The 16616-nt window shown below is 42.7% G+C and overlaps 1 protein-coding gene across 1 annotated transcript; it reads right to left on the minus strand.

Annotated features, from left to right (window-relative positions):
- Positions 1-14367: 14367 nt before the first annotated feature.
- On the minus strand, positions 14368-15524 carry HTR1F (5-hydroxytryptamine receptor 1F). Its single transcript, XM_056858407.1, has one exon. It carries the CDS (start codon positions 15490-15492, stop codon positions 14380-14382), a length of 1113 nt encoding a protein of 370 aa, XP_056714385.1. The 5' UTR covers positions 15493-15524; the 3' UTR covers positions 14368-14379.
- Between the last annotated feature and the right edge of the window lie 1092 nt (positions 15525-16616).

Here is a 16616-nt window from a genome sequence, read left to right on the forward strand (position 1 = left end):
AAACATCGCTTTAAAAGGGTTTTTGGATACCACGGCTTATAAATGGTTGGAAGATGTCTTCACAGCTAAAGGGGCCAAACAAAGTGCGAACAGTATTTTTTATAACGTTTTCAAACTCTTAATACATTGCTGGGAATACATAGAAAGTGCGAACAGTATTTTTTATAACGTTTTCAAACTCTTAATACATCGCTGGGAATACAAGTGCAGTAACCCCCTACCTTTACCTCTTTACCTTTTTTTTATACATGTACACTTTTTAAAAAAGTACTAAAAGTTCAAACTCTTTAGTCTTTGCAACTTCAAAAGAGCATACGTTCTTTCGAGTCATACCACCGCTGCAAACACACAACTTAAATAGTGCAATCCTAAAAACACTTTCCCAGGAGTAAGCCTAATTGAATAGAGCTGAGTAGGATTATGAATAGACCTGCTTAGGATGGCACTGTTATTGAATTTTCAAACATGGCAATGAAAAATGCATGACTCTTCCATGTGATATTTGATTTGGCAGAATCCACCTGTACATGTTGGCTAATGCCGATTTCACAATCGCACTACAGAAAATGGCATGCCGAAAACACTTCAGCCTGTCTGGGTATAAATGACTGCAGATTTCAATTGTAGTTCAAGAGACCTGTTTTGACACGCCACATCTGATTAGCCACTAGGGGGAACTGCTGGTCCAACAGCTGGGCTAAATTGTTCTCTGCAACCTTAAGAACTTGGGAAGTGAGCTAATATATGCTTCACGTAACTGTGAAACAAGCCAAAAGGTGATTACCTTTACTTTAGTTGGCACGGATTCCTGGACAAGCTTTGTTAGCAGCGATTTGGGGAATAATGCGAGCAATGTACACTGTGGCACAGGAGTCTGCTAATTAGAAAAAGGCTGTTCCAGTGTTTGGCAACTGCTTAGCAGCAGACAATACCTCCCCGGCCATCATCCACAGTGACTTTCCAAACATTATGCTAACTGCTGTGACACAGGCTCCTCATTTGCATAAGGTTCACTTACGTACACAAGTACCCAATAGGATGAAATTCAGGCTGTAATCCTGCAAGGCTGTTATACACTTAAAAATATTGTCAAAGGCTTTCACGGTCAGAGTTCATTGGTTCTCGTAGGTTATCCGGGCTGTGTAACCGTGGTCTTGACCACGGTTACACAGCCCGGATAACCTACGAGAACCAATGAACTGTTATACACTTACCTGTAAGGACTGATGTATGTGATGCATATCAACAAGGGCATAATTAAAAACTGCTGGAACGCGCAAACATTTTGGTTGCAGGAATAGGAATGAATTGAAGTATGATTTAAAAGCATTTTTAAAATTTGCTTATCTGAAAAAAACAAAGGCGCTGTTTTCTTCTTTACTCTGGCTGGGTATGAAAGGCATACTGTTAATGTATCATTTGGTTCAAACTAATAAAAGGTATTATGAAGGTTGAGTTATGTTTTTTTTGGATTTTACTTTGGGACCCATAAGGCTGCTAACAGTTCTTCCTAGGCACAGAAAGCCTCCAAAGCCTCCTGTTCTCGCTGTGAACCTCACCAATTAGAAGAAGAGTTGGTTTTTACATGCCAGCTTTCTCTGCCACTTAAGGGAGAATCAAACCGGCTCACAATCACCTTCCCTTCCCCTTCCCACAACAGACACCCTGTGAGGTGGGTGAAGCTGAGAGAGCTGTGACTAGCCCAAGGTCACCCAGCTGGCTTCGTGTGTAGGATTGGGGAAACAAACCCAGTTCACCAGATTAGCCCCTGCCGCGCCTCTCATGTGGAGGAGAGGGGAATCAAACCAGGTTCTCCAGATCAGACTCCACCGCTCCAAACTACCGCTCTTAACCACTACACCAGGGAAATTCTACAGGGAAATCTTTTATGAAATCATTGATAATACCAGCAGGAATCAACAAGTTGCTTTTTCCTCAGATGTATGCCAACATGCGAGAAAAACTAAGACACTCCTTAGAGAAGATGATAGCACATACGTTGCCGGCTTTTACACAACTGACTTGAATGGGTCTCATGTACAGTTATGTAATGTCACATAATCCACCTTCCAAAGTGGCCATTTTCTCCAGGTGAACTGATACCTTTCACCTGAAGATCAGTTGTAATTCCAGGAGATCTCCAGCCATCACCTTAGGGTTGCCAGGTCCCCCCTTGCCACTGACAGAAGCTTCATTGTGGTGAGGCGGGGGGGGGGGGGCAATCCGCAAAGGAAATACCTGTAGATACCTGCAATACCTGTGATGACATCACTTCTGGGTTTACCCTGGAAGCGATGGGGATGCTCTATCACGTTTCTCCAAAACTCTATGGAAACCATAGAATTTTTAGAGGACTGTGCTAGAGCATCCCCATTGTTTCTGAGGCACACCCAGAAGTGATGGGGATGCTCTAGCACATTCCTCCCAAAACTCTATGACTTCCATAGAGTATTTGGAGAAACGTGCTAGAGAGTCCCTGTCACTTCCAGGGTAAACCTGGAAGTGATGTTATCGTGGGGCATGCACCCTCCACGCATGTGCAGATTACCCCCCTTTAGCTGTCCTGCTTCCACCCACTGGCCAACTGAGGGGCAGTGGGCAGGTCCATTAATTGATGGGCAACTGCCCGCCATTACCGGGCATCTGGGAACCCTATGCCATCTTGAGGTTGGCAACCCTAGTGATTTGTGGTGCTTTCCTAGAGTCATGGAATACATATATTTATGTCATTTATAGATGCAGAGGGCAGTTGTTCCTTCTCCCATCTGTGTCCAATTACATATCGTTAATCCACACTATAGTTCTGGTTGCTCTGTGGAATGAAAAAGAAAAAGAAACGAATACTCCTAAAATACACTGCTTTCTGTGTAATTTATTGTTGAATGTATCCGAGATTAGGCATTGAGCCCATGTTGTGAATCTTTCCTGCCGCTTTATCAAAATCTCAGTGGAAATCACCCCTGCTGATAAGGTTATGAGATGATGTATGGAAAATGGACATGAAGAGTATTCAGGTGCAAAGAGGAAAGGGAAGCAGACCACTGAATTGAGCAGCTGCTGGAGGATGATTCTGCATCGGTTCTAAGAGAACATCACAGAGAACATCTTCTTTACAAAGCAACTCTGCTAGGATGCCACATCTGTATCCTGATGAAGCCCTCTTTGAATCATGAGACAAATGCAGCACCGACATGACACAGAGTCAGGAGTGCAAATTACACTTGAAGCCTAAGCATACATGCTCAGCCCCCCTATAGTTTTAGAAGAGAACTAATGAACCTCAGCAAAGCGAGTGGCTGTTATGGGTTTTTCTCTTCTATATTGTAGCTTCCCTACTTATAGTCCTTTTAGTTTCCATCTCCTTGATCACCGGTCCTTAATATTATATTTCTCCCTCCCAATCCTTTGGCTTTGACCGACTGATGTGTACTTTCCTTACCTTGCACCATATGTTCTCTGACTCCCTACATGCCTTTAAAATCTTGTGTTCTCCCTCTTGTCACTGATTCTACAGAACAAATCCTGTGTGTTTCTATTTTAACCAGTCCTCCTGCTTCATTTATTGTATGAATCTAGCTGTCGGTCGAAACCCTCAGAGCAAGGAGCTGGGTAAATGAAAGGGATGGTTCTAGGAAGTATGATGCTATATAGAGCCATCCCGTTTTGCATTTCATCCCTCTTATATGCAATAACGGTTTTTTAAAAAGGGGTTTCAACAACTTTTTCTCCAGTTGAGAAAAAAGAGATGCAAAAAATGAGGTAAAGGTGGCTTAAGAGGAGATGGGAGGAAAAATGGCATGATCTTTGGTTTTTGTCGTCCCAGCTCTAATTCCTCCACTTTCTCTGGAATTCAGCAAGCTAGCTAATCAGATTATTGTAGATGAAGCCCTAAATCTCAGCTGTAAATGCTGATTTTAACCTGTCTACAGCTTCTTCTTCTCCTTTGTTGTGAAAGAGGATGGTCTGTTCACCTCTCTCATTTGAGAGCTAGTAGTCAAGGTGAGTTCAGTTATGACTGAAAAACCAATAGATAAATTACAAGCATGGCGAGGGAGCAGGTTTTCCATATGAAGAGGTCCTGTAATTAGCTCCCATTAAAAAGAAAATCCAATTCTACCATGCAGTGGAGTATGCCCAATTTACAAAGATAACCCTGGAGGCCTAAAATCCTTAAAAAAAACAAAAAACCCTGGCATTACGGTTTCTACAGAATTCTGTGTCATTTAAAATCCCCCCCCCCAAGCTTCTTTCTATCAGTTTGTTGTTAAGAGTTTAATAGTCTTAAAATTGCACACAGACTATATGGAGAGGAAATTGGATTAAATCTGGGTTACTTTTTTTTACTAATGATAATTAAATGTCTGCTCTGGTTTCCCCCGCTCTGTTCAGATTACAAGGCACCCCTGGGTAATGATGCAGCCTTTCGCTGATTCTTTGAACCTTTGAGACAATATTGTAATCCAACAACATTTCCAAGTTGATGATGTTTTACTCTTACGTGCTTCTAAAAACCTTATAATGTAATGCACAATAACTGTATCCAACCGAGCGCCTGCTGTGGAATCAAGCATCAAATGCAAATTATACAGCGTGGAGGAACCCTGAGGTGTTGGCAGTGCAGGGCCTTTCTATTATCGAATCCGACCCAGAGCTTTTAAAATTGTATTTTAATTGGCTTGGATTAAAAAGGAATCACTGAAGCTGGAAAAGCTGTGCCAGAAAGGTTAATTTGTTTTTTCCCCCTCTCCCTCTTTTCCACTGGGTTATCAAAGGCCTTGTTTGCAAATGTGAAGAGATGAGTTCTGTCATCGTCAGATAGGGTTGCCAGGTCCCTCTTTGCCACTGGCGGGAGGTTTTGGGGGTGGAGCCTGAGGAGGGCGGGGTTAGGGTTAGGTGTCAACTAGGATTGCCTACTCTGGGTTGGGGGATTCCTGGTAGGTGGGAGATAGGAGGATGGGAAGTTCTCTCTCTGTGCGTGTGTGGCATCCTGGTGCAATGACATTACTTTGAGTGTGACCCAGAAGTGATGTTATCATGCTGGGTGTGTGTGATGTTCTAACATTCACCCCAAACTTCATGCTAGAGCATCACCTGGTGTGATGACATAACTTCTGGGTTGCATCAGAAGCAATGTCATCACACCAGGTGTGACACTGATCACGTCCCCTCATTTCACCTCTCACTGCCCAGTTGAGCCACAGTGGGTGACGGGAGCTGGGGGCAAGTGATCCTCTGACCCAGGTGGGAAACTGGCAACCCTAATTTCTGGAGATTTGAAGGTGGAGCTTGGGGAGGACAGAGTTTGGGGATTGACCTAAGCTGAGTATAATGACATAGAGTCCACCCTCCAAAGCAGCCATTTTCTCCAAGGAAACTCGTCTATGTACTCTGGAGATCAGTTGTGATCTAGGAGATCTCCAACCCCTACCTGGAAGTCAGAAACCCTAGCAACTGAGATGTAGTGTTGATGGCACAGGGAAACAATAACACACAGTGGATTTTTCCTTTCCCCAATCAAACGCCCCTTGGCCAGTGAAATATCTGTCCTAGTATGCCTTCATTCTGTGACAAAATAACATCCACCGGGCCTTATTTGTGCTGGAACCAACACTGCTGCCACCCCCTTATTTCTAGGAAGTTTTCAAGGCAATTGTAAGTTTTCAAGGCAATCATTCCCCATTCTGTATCTCCACAAAGCAAAAAGACCAGCTACACCCATTTCATACAGTATCCATGATTCAGTCAAGAGAGCGACTCCCAGTTTAACATGTAACCACACAAGTTATTTGCCTTGGGTTCAACACTGTTGGGAAGTGCATTTTTTCTGGCTTTCCCACAGCATTGCGGTGCATTCACACATCTCCTGGGTTTTTTGAAATTTCTTTTTTTAAGAAACAGAAATGGAGATGCAAAGGAGGACATGCACCATTATGATGAAAAGTTATGCAGAAGGAAGCCACCCAGCAATTCTACGTATGCTCCTCATATCGAAACAGCCAGTGTAGTGTCATGGTTAGAATCTGGGAGACATAGGTTTGAATCCCCACTTTGCCCCGGAAACTTGCTGGGTGACGGTGGGCCAGTCACACACTCTCAGCCTGACCTACCTCACAGGATTGTCGTGAGGATAAAATGGAGGACGGGAGAACAATGTAGGTTGCCTTGGGACCCCAGCGGGGACACAGGCAAGGTATAGATGAAGCAAATGAATGGATGGGGTGGGGCATGCCACTAGTTTATATTTGGGTATGCATAACCAGGTGCAAATCAAGACTTTTCCTTCAGTGGATCCCTTCCAGTGCAGTGAAAATATGGTGGCGAATCCATCTGTGCTGCTTTTAAGACACATAAAGGGGGGAACCCTCTGCCCCAGCAATTGTGAACAGTGATACCCAATGGAACAAACCTAAAATGGGATGCTTTGCATATGGGAGACCACGAAACTTGAACTTGGTGCTTGAGATGTGTAAAAAAAGCAGCTCATAGAATTCAAACCGTTGCAGAGGCATGGAAACTATAACACAAGCAAAATCCTGGCACTTTCAAGGTCACAGAAGCGGCTGAAGCAGCCAAAAGACAATGGTTGTCACCTTCAGCATTGTTTGTTTCTCTCTCACACAGAGGCCATCAGAGCTTTACAAAATCCTTGCTTTGTTGGTAGGGATGTAAACAACCCTTCCCTCCTTTCTTGTTTGTAGATAAGAGGAGTTTGTGCAACAGCATCCCAATGCAGGCACATTCTGACATTTTTGAAGCTGCCTGCCAAGACAAAATTTATTAATATTGCTGGTGTAACTCTTAAAGACACTTAGGATAGGATCGCAGAGGGAGGGATTCTGTGTTTACAGACGAGTGCTTTAGCACACAATCAGAAATACAAGAAGCGGCAGAAGTTTTTATTGTTGGTCTTGGACCGTATTAAACTAAATCAGAAATATCAGGATTTGTAGGGGTTTGCTACTTCTTTGCCTGTGCAAATTGTGCTAGTCTAAGCACCCCCAGGTGATTTTCATGAGCCAGGTGAACATCAAAGGCTATGCGTGGGTGCAGGTGGCTTATGAGGTTTGAAGGGGCTGATTTTGTACCCATTTGCCACGTGAAAACATTTCTGTTTCAGTCGGTGTTTGGTTCAACTTTCATTATTGTCTCCTTTTATTATTCAATTGCTGCCCTTATTTCTGACTGTTCTGTTTTTCTCTCTCTTGGCTATTAACGTTTATACTGGTTTTTATCTCAGGGTTGCCAACTTCCAGGTACTAGCTGGAGATCTCCTGCTATTACAACTGATCTCCAGCTGATAGAGATCAGTTCACCTGGAGAAAAAGGCCACTTTGGCCACTGAACTCTATGGCATTGAAGTACCTCCCCTCCCCAAACCCCGCCCTCCTCAGGCTCCAACCCAAAAACCTCCCACTGGTAGCGAAGAGGGACATGGCAACCCTATTTTATCTGCAGCTTTTTAAAATAGAAAAATGGTCTTTTACTGCTTCTGTAAAATTAGATGATCTAATTGTATGCAGTTTAGATTCTGGGTGAACTGTATTTTATTTGTATGCTTCCCTTTATACTTTTCATTTGCCCATGGTATTATGTTTTCATTTTTAGCCTCATTCATTCGTTCGTTCATTCATTCATTTTCTTTAGACATTTTTTGTCCAAATTGCAGGATATAAACCTTCTCAATAAAATGCATACATAACAATAACATACTGGGGCAGTGATGTCTGCAGCATGACCATGATCTCCTCAAAGCACATTCTGATTGGCTGGTCATGCATTTCTGATGCCATGATTCTACAAAATAATGTGCAGAAATTTACAGCTGTGCTTCCTTTGCTTAAGAAATGAGAACAGTCCCTTGGTTGAGGAGGGATGGTGCCTTTCTAAGCCTCAGGGTCAATCGAAGATACCTTGCAGGGAAGAACAGGCAAAAGAAAGAGAGGCAGAAAAATCAGCCGTTTTAAATTGCCTCTTTTCTCTAAAGTTCTTCTGACCTTTATACTGATGCTCTTTGCAGCTATTTCAAACTAATTTCAAAAGGTGAGCAAAAGCTTTTCACAATTCCAGATATGAGAAAAAGATAAAAAAAAGGTGAACGGTTGATTGTTGGGCCATGGACAGCTAATGAAAGGCCATGTTCAAAGCAAACCAGTTACAACGCTGACATTATCTCTAAGTATTTTTGAGTTAGCAAAAGTTCAATTGCCTTATATGAAAATAAGTAAGTTCAGGACACTTGCTGTTGTTCAAATGCTGCATATCAGTTAATTTTCATAGACTTTAAGGTCAAAGTCCCCCCCCCCCACTCAACTGTACAGCATTTTATCTAATAGTATAGGCATCGAGGCTGCAACTTTATAAATATTACAAATACAAAAAAATATAATCCCCCAGTGATGGAGAATCCACCCAACCGTTTTCTTCAGAAAATTCTTCCAAAGATTATTTATTCCGTTTGGGAGAACTATGTTCCTATTTTGTCCCTGAAAGAATGTGGTTGCCTTTCCAACCACTAGCTCTCAGAAATGAAATTGACACGTTATTTTCTTCCGTAGAAATGTTTTTGAATGATTCCCATTCAAAGGGAAAGCAGCACTTGATTTCATTATCATATGTATTTCAAGAATACAGTAGCAGTTCCCTGAATGCAACCCATCCCATACTGGTGATCATGGTAGAATGTTTTCAGCTTAATGGCTGGGCTGGTATTGGGGTTTCCTTCAATCCCACAGTAGGGTCATCTCTATCAACAGGGGCCTTTTATGCAGGGATGATTCTCTGTGGTCATCCTGGCTGACTGCTTTGGGGCTTTCTTTTGATTATGAATGCCTTTTCCGACTGTCAGAGGTTGCCTTGCTCTCCCAGCACATTTTGCCCATGTTTTCTGGATGCTGTTTTAGCCAGAATCTGGAAAATGCAGGCAAAATGCATGGGAAGAGCGAGGTGACCTCTGACAGCTGGGAAACACATGCATAAACAAAAGGAAGCCCCAAAGCAGTCGGCAAGGGTGACTGCTGGGAAACGTCCCTGCATCAAAGGCCAGGGAAACCTCTGAAAACCTGAGAGTCTTAGAATCCATTTGGCAGCAAAATTTCTTGTCAACCATGTAGACTTGGTAGTAGCAAGGAGACAAAGTAGAAATCTGTCATATGACTAACCCCTCTGTTAGAGCAGCTGTCCTGGACAGTGGGTGTATGGTTGCTTCTGGCTGAAGTCTAGATTATGGTTAAAGCTCTGTAGTCTGATAGGCTGTTTTTCCATAGACTGGGGCATGTTGTGAGTTGCTGCCTAGAGAGACCTACCTCAGTGCTATTTTATGACATGACAAATTTCCTAGACCCACTTAGAGATTCACATGCAGCATGTGCAATTGGCAATTTTTGAAACATCATCCAATCAGCATGAGGTTTTTGTGTGGAAAAGCTACTTACCAGATTTTTTTTTAAAAAAAGTATTACAGCACAACCTGCTGTATAGGCATATTAAACACCCAAGAAAGAACTCAGCTACAGAGCAGAAGCCCATTTTTGTCTCCTGTATCACTGCGCTTCCCAAATAGGTGTGTAAGCAGTGCACAAACCATCTTTCTTCTTCTTTTTTATTAACTACACATTGATCCATTTTCTGAACCTGAGCCATTGCAGGTAGGTAGACATGATAACTTCAGCAGCTTTCTCCTCTCGGTTCTGCTCCATAAAGTTTTACAAATAATGGCAATAGAATACTTTTGCACTCAGAAACCACTATGGAAATGGACCATATAAATCAATTGTCAGCACTGAGATTCATGAATTAAGAAGGGCCTGGCTCCAAGTCCCACACTGGAAAATCCAATTCAGACTAAGTGGTTTAAGGGTAGCACGGCACAGTTGTAACAAGTCCTTCGTTTGACACGTCATGATGAGATCCTGTTCTTGGGGAAATTGTCCTTTTGGAAAGGCAGATTCATGGCATTGTTTGGAGTCAGGAATAACACGGTGCCAGCCAATTTCCCCCCTTTCTTGCAGCTTAATAGATTGGAACATAGTGGCTGCTGAGTCTGAAGAAGCAATTACTGGCTGTAGTTCTATCAAGGTGTTTCCCAGTTAACTTTGCATAGGAGCAATATTTACATACAACACAATTGCAATATCCCCTAAACGTCATGAACATTGTTTTGTCCTTGGCAATCAGCATCATCTGATGATCTACCCAACCTGTTAAGAAGCTTCACAGAAAAGCCAGTATATATCTGAGTGTTCACAATGCTGGCCCATTTTGATACTGTTCAATATGATCTCAGTCTACCTCCATTGTGTAAGTTGCTGTCTCCCGCCCCCAAGGTGGCAGAATGTTAGGATTTACACACAAACAAGGCCTTGAGCCAGAATCATATTTGGGGGAAAATGTTTGTTATCCCAAAAAGTGGATTGGATTCTGCAATACGTTTATGTTAATGGACAGAGATGTTTGCAATTTCTCTTGTCCTGCTGCAGACCCCTGGCTTCCCTCTCTTGCTGTTCCTTGGGATTCCTTGTCCCCCCAAAAAAGCATTCTGGAGATCATTTTAGACTACAGTAGGAGGGGGGAGGTGAGGAAGTCCAATTCCCTTGACAGAAATGCCTTTTGTTAGCAGAGATTTACCACAGAATCCAAGCTTGCCTTTATGAGAGATGATTAAAGCCGTTTAGGGAGTATAATTCAAATTAATGCTGCACTTTGGGATTTCTTTGTCAGAATATTTTGAATGCAAGACCCACAACTCATAGTAATGGCAAACTAGCAAACAGTTCAATCCTACACAGGTTTACTCAGAAGTAAGGTCTACTGTATTAGAGCCAGGCTAGCCTGATCTTGTCATATCTCAGAAGCTAAGCAGAGTCGGCCCTGGTTACTATTTGGATGGGCAACCTCCAAGGGCTACCAGGGTCACAACACGGAGGCAGGCAATGACAAACCACCTCTGAACATCTCTTGAAAACCCTGAAAACCTTGAAAACCCTGTGGGGTCATGTTAAGTTAGCTGTGACTTGATGGCACACAAAAAAAGCACGTGTAGGGTTGCTTGTACTGAAGGTATGCAGTGGTAGGGTGCCATATGTTAGACCTTTTTAAATAGTTTTACTTCAGTTTGTGAAGCCTGAAGGCTGCAGTTGTAGTTGCTACAGAATAAGACTGGCAGCCAAATAACCATGGTCTTCTGAGAAGTAGCTTAACACATGCAAAACGAGCTTGGCTGAGCTCTCTCACAGAAATGCTTGACATATTCATAGTGTTTCTTAAAGTAGGATGGGTCCCTCTAAATGTGGCTTGTCTTCCAGATAGAACGACAGAAAAGCAGAAGTTGTGAGTCCCAGACAACCTAGGTACCTTCGATGAAGGATGGAGTGGCCTAGGGAAACTGGATGCAGAAAAACTAGCAAAGAGATGTGGTGTGGGAGAGGAAGTCTAGGAGCAACATGGATATTGCCAGTGTAGTTTCTAAACCTGATTATGCGTAAAAGATGCAGAAAGATTAGGAGGGAGGTACAGTTACAAGAAATGGGGGGATTTTCTGAAGGCATTCAGGTAATGTCTACAAAGCTGTGGAGAACTGACCCAGGCTTACTTACAATGGTAGCTGCTCAGGGTCGTGGAGTAGTTGAAGCAAATGCACAAAAGTGCACTGATGATTTTTGTTCCTCTCAACCAATGGCAGGAAGGGGCTCTTTTGTCTTATCCACCATGAGTGGAAGCTGCTAGTTTTATGTGTGTGACTGCAGTCTCTCACTACATGTGGTTGAATGACAGGAGGCAAAATGGTAGCTCATGGAAAAAAGAAAAGTCAAAAGCAGAAATGGGCCATAGTTGTGAAAGTTGTGGACTTCGGGATGCCAGCTCCGGGTTAGGGAAATACCTGGAGATTTTTGGGGTGGAGCCTGAGGAGGGTGGGGGCCATTTTCTCTAGGTGAACTGATCTCTATCAGCTGGAGATCAGTTGTAATAGCAGGAGATCTCCAGTTACTACCTGGAGGTTGGCAACCCTATGTGGGCTCCTTGAGCAAGGGATGGCTATTTCATACCATCACGTATAAAGAAGCCATGTTGTTTCCAGGGCATGTGGTAATGTGGTAACCTTTCAATGTATAGGCTGTTACCACACTAGGTATTCCCAGCGATGTATCAAGAGTTTGGAAATGTTATAAAAAACATCGCTTTAAAAGGGTTTTTGGATTCTACAGCTAAAAAATGGTTGGAAGATGTCTTCACAGCTAAAGGGGCCAAACAAAGTGCGAACATTGGTTCTTGTAGGTTATCCGGGCTGTGTGACCGTGGTCTTGGTATTTTCTTTCCTGACGTACAGTATTTTTTATAACAGTTTCAAACTCTTAATACATCGCTGGGAATACCTAGTGCGGTAACAGCCATAGAATTGCTTGTGCTTGATCAGACAGTATAATATAAGTAGGGGTCTGAATCCTTTTATCCCGGTCAGAAGGTGGGAGGGGTGCTGTAAAGAATGCTTGTAAAGGATGTGAAAGTACAATGTATATTGTAATCAGCTTGATTAGAGCAGAGGGGAAATGGTTGGGGGCAGAATTTAGGATCTGTAGTGAGATAAAAATCCTATGTCCCTATTCAACCCTGGGAGGTCCACTGATGCTAATTTTCTGCCCCCAAGCATTTTCCCTCTGCTGTAACCAAGCTGATTACAGTAGAAAAAAGCAAGAGTCCAGTAGCACCTTAAAGACTAATAACATTTCTGGCAGGGTATGAGCTTTCCTGAGTCACAGCTCACTTCTTCTTCTGATTACAATGTGCACAGTCCCTTTGTGTCCTTTACAAGCATTCTTTACAACATCCCACCTTCTGACCAAGATAAAAGGACTCAGATCTCCACTTCTATCCAACCATGTCTGACGAAGGGAGGGTTGACTCTTGAAAGCGTCTACCCTGAAATTTGTGTTGGTCTCTAAAGCGCTACTGGTCTCAAATCTCACTCTTCTACTGCTCTTCCAACACTGCTGCCCTCAGTCCCTGATCAAAAAGTTCCCTACCTGCTGAAGAAACAACACTGAACCATTTACACAATCATGAATATCAGCCCTGGGATAACACACGAAGCGCCTATTTTGCTCCAGATCCTACACCTATCATTTGTCCTGTGATAAGAGAGTTTTTACGATCCCAGCAACCAAATTGTTTACCCTAGAGCAACCAAATTGTGTCCGGGGTCAGAGGGGCTCCCTCTTAACAGGCTCTGGCAGTGATTCACAGTTTTGTACATCTCTTGAAGAATATGCTAGCTTAATCAGGGTGGCTTTACTTTGGTCCAGCATATGCATAAACGCAGCAAGGCTAAACCTTTAATTACAAAGTCTGTTTTCCATTTTCATTGCACTTTTTATAAGCCAAAGCCACTCATTATTTTTGTGTGAAATAAATGTTAGAAGTTTTCCAGTCTTAATCTCTATGGTAATACTTAGATTAATGAGTGACAAATCATGTATGCCTTTTCTTAATTTTAAGACATCCCAGAAAGATCCCTGCCTTTCCTAGAGATAGTTCCTGTGTTCCCTGTTGTATGCAACATCTGCCAAGCAAGAACATGTGAAACTTGCTTGTAGAACCCCTTAGTAAAACATGCTTAAACCCCTCCCACTCACATGAACACATGAAGCTGCCTTATACTGAATCAGACCCTTTGTCCATCAAAGTCAGTATTGTCTACACAGACCAATAGCGGCTCTCCAGGGTCTCATCTGATAAAGCCTTCCTGTGTATGTAATTCTTCTTGTCTATGATAAATATTATGACTAAAGACCTCATCTTAGCATGTAGATCACATTCACTGTAAGATACTGATAAAAACTGAGTTAGCCATATCTGGATGTCAATGCATTTCTTAAACACCGCCAGAGTTGTTAAGAGTCAAAAATAAATAAATAACTATAGTTGGATGGAGCTGAATTTTTTTTTTGCCCAAATTTCCTTTGAACGTCTGCCTTACACTACAGAATCAGAGATTCTAGAGGTTGGGTTCTCCCATTAGAATTTATTGAATCAAACATCTAGCTTTTCTGAAAAGTCTTCTAAAAAGCTGCTTTAGGTTCCATTTGGGACAAAAGAGGATTACATGCTTTTAAAATCAAATAAAGGCTTCAGGAATATTATAGGCAGTGCAGAACTTGGGCCCACAACACTGTTGTGGTGCTAGGTCACCATATTATATCAGTGCTGGGGATGTGTGTGTGGAGCATACACTGCCCTTGAAACCTTCTGGGTCGCCCTGGATCTCTGTGGATTCTGGTCAGTTCTCCACTACAGTTGGATACTATTCCACCATTGGCAAAACTATTAATCTATGAAATAATTCTTTTTCAAACACCAGCTTTCAAGCTGTCCAAGAGTACACTTGTTTCAGAGATAGCTCCTGCATCGGATAAGTTTTTGGAAAGCTTTCTTGAAGTCTTCATTGAAGATTGTATAAATCAAGGGGTTAACGAGAGAGTTGATATATCCCAACCATGCCAGAAAATTAGACATTTCTGGTGACATCTGACAACTTTCACAGGTATTAACAACTACTTCCTTCACAAAGAAGGGCAGCCAGCAGATGACAAAGGCACCTAAAATTAAGCCAAGTGTAGTCGCTGCCTTTCTTTCTCTTGTGGTAGAAATCCGTTGCCTCCTCCAGCCTTTTTCATTCTTGGACTCAGAGGTGGGGCTTCGGAGTGAGATGTGGATTCTATCAGAATCTGCTGAAGGGTTGTTTGTACTATCTTTTGTGCATGACGTAGATGATGTTAGCTTACAGCTTTTTTCACCTGCTTCCAAGAGACCTTGTCCATTGACCTCCTCTTTGAGAACCCGACTGACGCTTCTTCTATGAAAAGTCTTGGCTGCCTTGTATATTTTGTAGTAAAGGATCAGAATCAATGCCAGTGGGATGTAAAAGGCTCCAAATGTGGAATAAATGGTGAAAGCAATGTGATCATGCTTAATGATGCATTCGTCATCCCTGCTGGCTGCCTGGTGCCGCCAAAAGAGTGGTGGCATTGAGATAAAGATGGAAAGGATCCACACAATTGCAATCATGATGCCGGCATGCTTAGGTGTCCGCTTCCTGGCATATTCCACAGCATCTGTGATTGCTCGGTAGCGGTCCAAGGCAATCGCTGACAGGTGTAAGATGGAACAGGTACAGCAGGTGATGTCAACACTGAGCCAAATGTCGCACATCACCTGACCCATGATCCAGGTCTCCTTCATGATGTAGACAATGCTGAAGGGCATCACCAGGATGGCAACCAGGAAATCCGTGACTGCCAAGGAACAGATCAAATAGTTGGCAGGGTGATGAAGCTTCCTTGTCACAATGATTGCTGTCATCACCAGAGAGTTGATGACAGTTGTCATTACTGCCAGCACAGAAAGTGTAAGAGAAACCAGAATCTTGGACATAGGAAGTTCTTCTGATGTATCATTTTGTTTCAAGGTATAATTCTGTTCAGTAAAGTTTAGGAAATCCATTCTTCCCTTAAAGGCGATCTTTATCTAATGAAGACACCTGCGGGAAAGCAAACACACTTTAGAAAAAAAATCATTTTATATCTCTCTGAATATATTACATTGCTTACTATTGACTGACTGATTGATTGATTGATTGGATTGATATCTCGCCCTCAATTCTTGGCAAGCCGGGCTCAGAGGGGGTCACAAAATAATTAATTAAAACATACATTAAAACACACTTTAAAATTCCATACTTCATATTATAATAAAACAAGATGGCATTCCCTTCTAAATCGTAGCCATTAGGCATGTCCAAACCTGCAATGGGCCCCCAGACCAGATTGGGGGAAGGATGGGGAGGCCAGCAAATGATGATAGTAGAAAGACGTGACTCAACCAGCCTCTGTCTATCAACCTCAAATAACGGGCAATGAAAAAACAAAGGACTTATTGTGCCTATACTGCCAGGTCCACAAGGGCAGATCCTATTAGAAAATGAAATTTTACTAAATCTGCCCTTCAGTTCAGGTGATGACAGACTTATGATTACTTAAACTTCTTACATGAGCTGCTTTGTATGTATAGGTAGAGATACCAACCTCCACATGGTGGCTGGAGATCTCCTGGAATTACAACTGATCTCCAGGCAACAGAGATCAGTTCATCTGGAGAAAATGGCTGTGAACTCTATGGCATTATGCTTCATTGAAGTACCTCCCCTTCCCAAACACCACCCTCTTCAAGCTCCATCCCCAAAATCTCCAGGTATTTCCCAACATGGAGCTGACAACCTTAGGTTATTGCCAAAGTGGCCATTTTCTGCAGGTGAACTGATCTCTGTCGGCCGGAGATCAGCTGTAATAGCAGGAGATCGCCAGCTAGTACCTGGAAGTTGGCAACCCTACAGGGAAGGCAAGCCATAACCAAAGCCATGCATCTCTAGCTGCATCAAGAACCCCAGCATATGTATACTTCAAATGTATTACAATTCCCTGCTACTAAGTGAGGAAGTCTTCCATTGATGGAGGATACTTCCTCCCACTGAACAAGGCTCCTTCCACCAGAATAAGGCACCTTTGACTGCAGCAAGGCTCCTGACTTAGCAGAAGGATGCCTTTCTTGTTGTGATGATGGATCCTGTT

The sequence above is a fragment of the Euleptes europaea genome, chromosome 12 (assembly GCF_029931775.1).
Source record: "Euleptes europaea isolate rEulEur1 chromosome 12, rEulEur1.hap1, whole genome shotgun sequence".
NCBI lineage: Eukaryota > Metazoa > Chordata > Lepidosauria > Squamata > Sphaerodactylidae > Euleptes > Euleptes europaea.